This window comes from Marmota marmota, unplaced genomic scaffold (genome assembly GCF_001458135.2).
Source record: "Marmota marmota marmota unplaced genomic scaffold, marMar, whole genome shotgun sequence".
NCBI classification, from domain to species: Eukaryota; Metazoa; Chordata; class Mammalia; order Rodentia; family Sciuridae; genus Marmota; species Marmota marmota.
The window spans coordinates 486,845-496,455 of record NW_026000078.1 but is presented as its reverse complement, the minus strand read 5'-3'; the positions used below and the strand labels follow the sequence as shown (position 1 = coordinate 496,455).

Here is a 9,611-nt window from a genome sequence, read left to right as displayed (position 1 = left end):
ATTAAACGTAAAAAAAAAAAAAAAAAAAACTTTTTATTTAAGTAAATTGAAACTAAAAAACTTACAAAAAATTATTTTAAAAAAATGGATTCCACAATTAAGTGTAGAAAGCCCAATTAATCAACAAGCCAGAAAGGAACTTGAGGTCAGCTATCCTGTCTACCTCCCCAGATTTTAAATAAGTAAATATCTAAATGTCCAGGGCAGGCATTGTCTATTTGCTACTTAAAGATCACAAAAGGGGCTGGGGTTGTGGCTCAGTGGCAGAGCGCTCACCTTGCACGTGTGAGGCCCTGGGTTCGATCCTCAGCACCACATAAAAATAAATAAAAAAAGAAACTATATATAAAAGAAAAGAATATACTCTTTTAAAAAAATTACAAAAGATAAAGACTTTATTATAATGACCCCCACTTTTGACTTCCTGTTTCCCATCCAACAAAATGGAACAGCAAATAGGTATAGTTCCTCTTCCTGATTTATACTTCACCTACTTAAACCTGTCACTTTCTCCCCAGCACACAAGCCAGAAACCTTATACTCACCTCTACTTCCTCCTTCCCACCCTCATCTAGTCAGTCCTAAATCTAATCAATCTATGGTTTCTAGCTTTTCTCCCCATGTGGCCTTTCTGTTCTTATTGCTACAACCAAACTCCAATCCTGCCACAGCCTGCCAGCCATGGCAGTACTGGTCCCATGCAGAGCCCTGATCAGTCCCTGCCACTCATATGTAAGCAAAACTGACTGATACTCAAAGGGTTCCCCTCGGATCCAGCCCATCCTTAACCTGCAACTTCTCTCTATTTAAATACTACACCTCACCTAACAGAATCTTGCTATTTCCAAATACACATTCTTATGCCTTTTCTCATGACTCTGCCTGAAAGCTCTTCTTCCCTTTCCTTCCTTTCATAATCCTTCACTCACTTGAATTTCTTGAGCACCATCGTCTATGGTGAGCACTGTGCTAGGCAAATGGATACAATAGTGAGCAGAAACTGGTCCTACTGGTCCTCACAGAGATCATAAAATGTCCTCTTTGCTTTTTACACACCCTTGAACCACTGATTCAAACACCACTCTGTGAAATCTTTAATGCCCAGGTCTTCCTTTCTTGGACTCCTAACATATATATCTACAGCTCTGGGCATATATTGCTCTACAATCTACATGTCTACTTCCTGCTTTATTTACACGTGCATCTCCAAAGCATTAGCACAGTGTTCTGCATGAAAATCTATCCCATCTAAATATTAGTTTTGTGTATGCCAATTTTCAATCACAAGTTTCAATGCTGAACTTGTCCCATAAAAATATGTTGAATCTTTTCTTTTTTTCCTTTTTTAACACAAAGGTGTTTTGAGCTGTGGCTAAGTAAAAGTCATTTACTTTGGCCTTAGGAATGTGTTTTTGAACTTACAAATGAGAACATCTGATGTCTTAGGAATCTACTTCAAACAAAATAATGAAGCCGCCCTGTGGTGACCTGACACAGAAAGCACTTGGAGGCAGACAGCTCCCATTGGGCTGGTGCAGCCCACTTGGATCACTCTCTCTGGCTGAAAAAACTGAACAATTTATCATTATAAAGATTACAGACTGGCTACATATCATGAATGCCCAAGAGGTCAACACAGAGAGTATTAAAATAAATTAATATTATTATATTTAAATAAATCAATATCTAGAAAATAAAACTTCCCTCTAGTGGATCAAAGAATTAAGAATTAAGAATTGAGGGCTCAGTGACCGAGCCCCTGCCTAGCATGTGTAAGGCACTGGTTTCAATTCTCATCACCACACAAAAATAAATAAAATAAAGGTCCATCAACAACTAAAAAAATATTTTAAAAAAGGGGGGGACTGGGGATGCAGCTCAAGCGGTAGCATGCTCGCCTGGCATGCGCAGGGCACTGGGTTCGATCCTCAGCACCACATTTAAAAAAAAAAAAATGTTGTGTCCACCAAAAACTAAAAAAAATATATATATTAAAAAATTTTTAAAAAAAAAGAATTTAGGGTTAGGGATATAGTTCAGTGGTAAAGTGCTTGCCTAAAATACACAAGACCCTGGGTTCAATCCCTAACAGAATGAAGAGAAAAAAATGATTGTGAATGTATACAGATAACTCTACTTCCTCATAATATATAAATAGGTATATACATACACAAGTACATGCCTAAAACTCAGTTGTTAAGAACAGAAGATACAAAAAGTAGGCCTGAACAATACTGGGTTAATTTTATAAGGTGAGGATGGAAGGAAGGAAGATAGTACAAACCTACCATCTTTTAAAAACCAGTTTTCTAGACTCTTAGGAGGAATCCTTATATCTTCAGTTACACCAGTTAAGAAGCAAGAACAGATCACCAGATAGCCTACAAAAGCAGATCTCACAGGCTTATAAAACTGGGCTTCTTTTGATTTCACATGTTCTGCTAATATTCAATAATAACTAACTCAATTTTTTTCCCTCTCTTCTTGGCAGTGCACTGAAAGGAGAAAAAAACAAAATTATATGTACAAAAAAGGAATTACATGTGGTGAGCCGCTTCTGCCGTTTATGCAAATTATGGTCGCCATTACAAGATGGCGCTGGCTCCGCTGTGGTCTGTGACAAACAACTCCTTATTTGGGAGAGTTGGCGCATGACTTTTCATCACCCTATGAGAAAGCTCCACGTGGCTGCTTTGCATTGGGGCTTGAGATGCTATATTAAGGCTGGGAGGGGCATCCGAGAGGGAGAAGAAGAACTATCAAGGGCCTGAAATAAACTACTGAAAGAAGATTCCTGAGTGTTGCGTCTTCCTTGCGGGCAAGAAGTCGCGACAATTACAAACAAAAAAAACTTTTAATTACCAAGATATATCTTGGGAATGACTGAGATATAGCTTGTGCACATGCTGTCAGGGGCACACTTCTCTCTAAAGCTATCATCTCCCAAATTAGGGCATTGCTTAGGGCATTGCTAAGTTGCTGAGGCTGGCTTCGAACTTGTAGTCATGCTACCTCAGTCTGGTTAATTTTAGAAGGTTAGGATGGAAGGAAGGAAGGAAGGAAGGTGCAGGACAGCTGGGAACTTGCTGGAAGCCCATGAACACGGACTCCAGGGCAGTCATCCTGTAGACTGAACTCCAGCTCTGCCACTTACTACCTCAGTGATTGGAAAATAGACTTACTCTCTCTGGGCCTCAGTTTGCTCATTTGTAAAGAGGTGATGCTAACAGTACCTGGCTGAAACAGTACCCATGGTGAAATTTGTCCTGAATCCAACCAAATCTCCCCTTCTTCCTATATCACAGCAATTCATAATAAGAACTGAGGTAATAAATGATGATCCTACATCTCTATAAGATCATGTATGTGTATGTGTGTATGAACTTCAATGACATCCAACTTCCCATTAGATTGTCCTGCTACCTGTTAAACTTTAAATTAAAATGGAAAAATCAGATGGTTCTCTTCTCACTTACATATAACCTAAATATTCATTCCTACGAGTATTTCCAGGCAAGAGAAGTTTTCCTACACTTTACTCAAAGATGCCTTACAATCACATTTTAACTCAAACCTATGCAATGGATGAGATAAAAGAAATCATTCTTAGCCAGGTGCTGAGGCATAAACTTATAATCCCAGCAGATCGGGAGGCTGAGGTAGCATGACTACAAGTTCAAAGCCAGCCTCAGCAACTTAGCAATGCCCTAAGCAACTCAGCAAGACCCTATCTCAAAAGTTTTTGAAAAATAAAAAGGGCTGAAACTGGCTCAGTGGTTAATTGACCATGGATTCAATCCCTGGTACCAAAAAGAAAAGAAAGTTAAAAAAAGAAAAAGAAAGGAAGGAAGAAATTGTTCTTTTTTTAATTATTTATCCAAAATCCCTGGATGGCCACGCACAGTGGTGCATGCCTATAATCCCAGAAGATTGAAGCAGGAGAATCACGAGTTCAAGGCCAGCCTCAGCAACTTAGTAAGATCCTAAGCAACTTGGCAAGACCCTGTCTCAAAATAAAATATTAAAAGGGCTGTGGATGTGGAACAGTGGTTAAGCACCCCTGGGTTCAATCCCTGTTACAAAAAAAAAAAAAAAAAATTATTTCTGGATGTAGTTATACCAGACTGCTTTAATAAAGTTTAAATGAAAATTGATTATTTAAATCTTTCATTTATCTATTTAGTCCTCATTAGAAGTTGTTCATTCTTGACATGCTACAATACTTGGTGAATTTCTTGGAGTCACTTTAGAAACTCCTTAAAATCCAGTTCCCAGAGTAGCTCCATGAAGAGTTCTTTTCTGCACTTTGAATTCCTTTCCTTTGCAAACCCAGAGAGAGAATAAATGAAATTGACAAGGCTGAAAATGATGACCCCAGTCCCTACCCTTCACAGCAAACTGGATTTCCATGACATTAACACCTACCCCACACCAGAGATGACCATTAGGAGGGGTACACAAAGGTTGTAACAATTAACATATTTAATTTCAATAATTCTTGGGCCAAAATAAAAAATAAAGTGAGCCACATTATTAAAAGTAAGCCTGTATTTGGATTACAGGGCCCAATTCCAACATCAAAGATTTAGCCTTTCTGAAGAGTTGTGCATTTTTTGTAGCTTAACCAAACACAGATAAATCTTCTTTGAAAGAGTCTCTTTTTATGGAACTATTTTTGTATCAAAGTTTGTTAACCTATACTGTTTTAACTTTAACTTGTGAAAGCATAACCTGGGGACAAAATATGATTTTTTTATTATCCACATTTTATTAAACTATTAAAACTTTTATAATAATGAGGTAAATCCTGTTTAAAATCAAGCAGAAAATTAAAACTTTCATTCTAATAGCCTTTCCTCATGAAGCTGCTTTGTTAGTTACTCTACTGGCTTCTTAGAAGGTTGCCATGTCAATTAGAGTGCTATCATTCCTTTATAACTAAATAAACATCTGCACGAAACACAGCTATGTCCAGAGCAAATGCAGCCTAAATATGTAAAGAGCCCACTTAATAGATTCTAAGACGATAATTTAGCCAAAAAGGCAGCGTTTTTTTTGAAACATTCAGCAAATAATTACAGACTTAGAGAACTATATAAGGCTCTGTGTTTTAGTGTATATAAACAGACTCCTTACCTTAGGGACACACACATCATGATGTGACCACCAAAACCTCTCTCCCCCACAGGACTTTCTCCACAGACAGAACCCATGTTGCAACATGTCCTTCCAGAGGCTTACAATCTCTCCCAGTCCACACTTCCACAGAGAAGAGCTTTAGGAATAGATTCCACTGTGTCTGTACCTCTCTCCTTTCTCCCTCTCTCCTTCAGAGTTTTCCACCTCTCTTGGCTGCTTATTTCCAGTTCCTTCCCTTGCTCTACCTGCGCAATACAGACCTTGATATCTTCCTTCCCTCCCCAGAAACTGCATCATTCTTACGATTTTATCATCTCAAGTTTGAAACTCCCAAATTTAAATACTTCAAATGTATGCCATATTCAATGGTGATGTGACTATTCCTTAAAATTTCTTCAATTCCATCTGACCAAGATGGAATGCTTGATTGTCTCACCAAAGCTGTCCTACTTCTTGTTTCAGTTAGTGGCACCTGTAGGCTCACCACCCAGGCTCTTAAAAACTTCTTTGACTCTTTTTCCTCAGCTTTCCACCAATCTGCCCACCTAATATATTGCCACGTCACATGGTTCAGATCCCTTCTTTCCATCCTCACTGTCACCATCTTAATTTTAAGCACTTGTTTCTTCACCTTGGATATCCCAGAATTTTTCCATGTGGGCTCTCACTCCCTCTCTAATCTGTAATGATGCTGTCATACCAATGGTTTGAGAGAAGATGTGTCCTCTGGAACTATATGGTTTTGATTCAAATACCAGCTCTGCTACTTCTGTAATCTTGGGCAAGTTACCTAACTTCTCTGTCCTTTATTCTCATCAGTGTACAACAGGATGGCAACAGCACCTGCCTCATAAAATTGTTGTGAAAACAAAATGAATTAATAGTTGTGGAGCACCTAAAACAGCATCTGGCACACTTTTAAAAACTCAGTAAATGTTTGCTATTATTTACGAATCCGGTTACACCATACCTGCCCAAAATTCTTAGGAGAGTCCCATGGTATTCCACCAGGGTTCCTCACCCAGACATTCAAGCTGTCCCCAATTGACCTCTCAGTTTCATATTCCACATCTCCCCATGTGACCTGTATACACACCAGGCAAAGCGGAGGACAGACTGTTCCCCAGAGCACACGACCTGAGTCTCCCTCCTCATCCTTGCATGCTCTCCTCTTTCTCTTCTCATGTTCCTGCCTGTTAAAACACTGTCCATCCTCTAAGCCAGCCTTAACTCCACCATAAAGCCTTTTCTGAACCCCTCCACCAAATGCACCCACCTTCCTGTCAATGCCTCCTAGCATGGGGGTTATCTCTCTCAGGGCAGTTTTCTTTTTATACCTCTAACTGCAGTCCTATTACTCGCCTCTTGGCTTGGAGCTCCTTGAAGGTAATATGTGCATTCATCCTTGTTTTGCTCTCTGCACCACCTTGCACAGTGTAATATGTTGGGATAATGATAAAGATGGGTTGTGAACTCCCATTTTTACCCCGTATACAGATTGCAGAATCACATCGGTTACACATCCACTGATTTACATATTGCCATACTAGTGTCTGTTGTATTCTGCTGCCTTTCCTATCCTCTACTATCCCCCCTCTTGAATCAAAATGTGAAATATGATATATCAAGAACTATGTAATGTTTTGAATAACCAACAATAAAAATTATAAAAAAAAAAAGATGGGTTGTGGATGATCAGAACCACAGCCACTGCTGTGACAAGAGAGAGCAAGTCCAGACTAGGACAAGTACACACTCTGTCAGAGTGGGACCTCATCATTTCAAATGATATCCAAACTCACAAAATAAACCAAATAGCCTCTCTAGCAAGTCTTTCTTTACAAGATACCAGAAAAAAAGGTAAAATAGGTACCAAAAGGAATATAATTTGTAGCTAGCTCTATTATAAAACACCAACATTAAAATCACAAAAAAAAAAATTATCCTCATCTATCAACATTAGAATCCAAAAGCCATTTTACACTGCATTTAGTTGGCTAAGTGTAATTTTCTGCTAGATCCACCGCCTAGCAATCCCAAGAGAAGTGACTCAGATTTCAATGACTGGAGCTTGTTCAATGACATATTAACAACCTCTGGCACGTTAGTCACTGCAGAACTGAACATAGTGGAACATACAAAGTCCCTACCCTCAGATTCACAAGAGGTCCCTAACTCCTAAACTCACAAAAGAAAAGCTATACAATGCCCAACAACAGAGTGACCACTAAGTAAACATTGCTGGCAGTGACATCATCCAGGTGCACAGGGTCAGGGAGAAGGCTGTGCAGAACTCCATACTGTCTAGGAGCAGAGCTGTAATTTGACACCAGGGATTCAACCTCTCTGCCTCAGCAACTCTGGGCATTCATGAGCAATAGCAAAGGGCTCTTTCATTCCCACTCTCACTTCAGCCATTCAAGAAGCATCCTCCTCCCAGCACCACTAAGAGAAATGTCCTGAAGACATCAGTTTCGAGAACCCCTATGACAAAGTGACAATTAAAGACTGTTTTCCCTCAAATAAAAGATAGCTCTTGAAGGTCCAGAACACTCATTCTGCTGGTACCCAAAAATCCTGAGGCAGAACTGCCAATATCTTTTTTAATAGACAAGTCCTAGGAAGCTTATTATGGCTCATTTAACTATGTTCATTCAAGTGCACATTCAGTTAAGATAACAAAAAAGTGAAATTCAGTGTTTAAATTAGAATACAATAGGTTCCTCTGATGATGTACTGATACTTTTAATAAAAGTACCTAACCAAGTCAATTCAGCCTTCTTATTCCTTATTGCCTACTGCTTTTATTGAATATTTATCTCCTTTCAATTCATTTTTTACTAAGCCTAAAGCATTAAAATATCTTTTTCTGTAGACCAACGGTCACAGAAGACAGTTTCCTATTCTTATACTCTTCAAATCCTAACCCACGAATGAAAAGTAACCAAAGAAAGTAAAAGAACACTCCTATACAACCTTCCTCAAAGGCAAAGAAAATAATACCATGAAGTTCAGGGACCCTAAGTAAAATAACTCAATCAGTAATCCGTAATACAGGTAAAATCTCATAGAACTTGGATACAACTCCCTGCAGCTCATGTTGTCCCACTTTCTGAAAACAAGCTACACAAACAAAACCACTCACAGTTCACAGAAACCTTGTAAACTGCAAAGCTTAAGCACAATATGCAAACTGCCCTGTACCCTGTGGGTGCTCCATAAATACTTGGCAACTGATTCACAGGCCAATTACAAAGTCCGTCAAGGATAGAGTATGTGACTTTCTGGTCCTACCTGGGCAGTGTCAGGAATCTATAGTGATTGTTTGTTGTGTGGGTAGAAAGAATTAATATACACAGAAGTCTAAAAAGGACTGAGATGTGAACAAGTTCAAACAATGTTACTTTTCTCTGTAATTCTTCCCAAAGACCTGAGCCAAAAAAAGAAAAGAAAAACCCTGATATTGTTACCTGCACCATTAGGGAAGAAGTGAATAAAACTGCCATAAATGTGTATAGTGTCTCATTATCTAAGAGCCAACAAGCTAAACTGTTGAAAGGGGTAAAGGTGGGGGAAAACAATAGAAACTTACTTTTCATAGACCAGCTCCTCATCGATGGAGAAATAGTGGGTATTTACTGTGCTTTTTGGTCTATTCCTTAAAGTAGCAAAATATAATCGATCTGAAAGACAAGTTTAAAAGACAGAAGAAAACATATGAGAAGTAAGAAACTGAGACGAAGGATGGTGATAATACACAAAAGTTCAAAAATAACAACTGCTACACATAATTTAAAGACCCCATTAACACGTGGGATTCTTGCAGAAACCTGATCTCTCCCAGAAAGCAGACACAGACCCAATAGCATAATAGTTAAGAAAGGCAAGAAGAGGACCTGATGGAGAACCTCAGCCAGGGGCAGAGCGCGCCGCACCCCCCTTATTTCAGGCCTGCGGGTGTAGACAGGAGCTGCGGGTACCCGCAAAACTGGAGATGCAAGTTTGGTTCCGAAATCTTCAGACCTCAGCAGCTGCGTAAGGGGAAGAGAAGCGAGCCTCTTCCCTGCAGTTCTGCACTTCAAGAAGAGGAAGACAGGAGAGATCGGGGGTGTGGTTGGGGGTGTCCCGAAAACGGAGGCCAGCCATGGCCCGGTAAAGGCAACCGAAAGGATTCACAGGAGCAAGTTCCCCACCAGCTACTAAGTGGAAAAGACCCGGCAGAAGCCGGCGCTGTCCCATTACCAGAGAGCTGCAGAGGGAACGAAGGACGCAAGAAAGAGAAGCCGGAAGCAAGGGGTCCTCGGGGAAAGCAGAGTAGCAAGCGGGGACCATAGCGCGCGCAACAGCTGCAGGGCACTGAGGGGCCCGGGAGAAGCCCTGGACAGGGATTGGGACAAAGGAGCAAGAAGTGAAGAGTTGGGGGGGGGGGGGAGGTAGGTAGAAGGATGGCGGACGGCTGGCTCCTCGACCTT

The 9,611-nt window shown here is 40.1% G+C and overlaps 1 protein-coding gene across 5 annotated transcripts in view; it reads right to left on the bottom strand.

Annotated features, from left to right (window-relative positions):
- Cdc14a (cell division cycle 14A) overlaps positions 1–9,611 on the bottom strand; it is a 162,168-nt gene that overhangs the window by 151,188 nt on the left and 1,369 nt on the right. For all 5 annotated transcript variants that reach the window (XR_007351805.1, XR_007351804.1, XM_048814616.1 and 2 more), the window contains exon 2: positions 8,732–8,822. Coding sequence is in view for 3 of the 5 variants with exons in the window: in XM_048814616.1 (XP_048670573.1) it covers positions 8,732–8,822 (91 nt within the window). In the remaining 2 variants the exon portion in view is untranslated. The remainder of the gene's footprint in view (positions 1–8,731; positions 8,823–9,611) is intronic.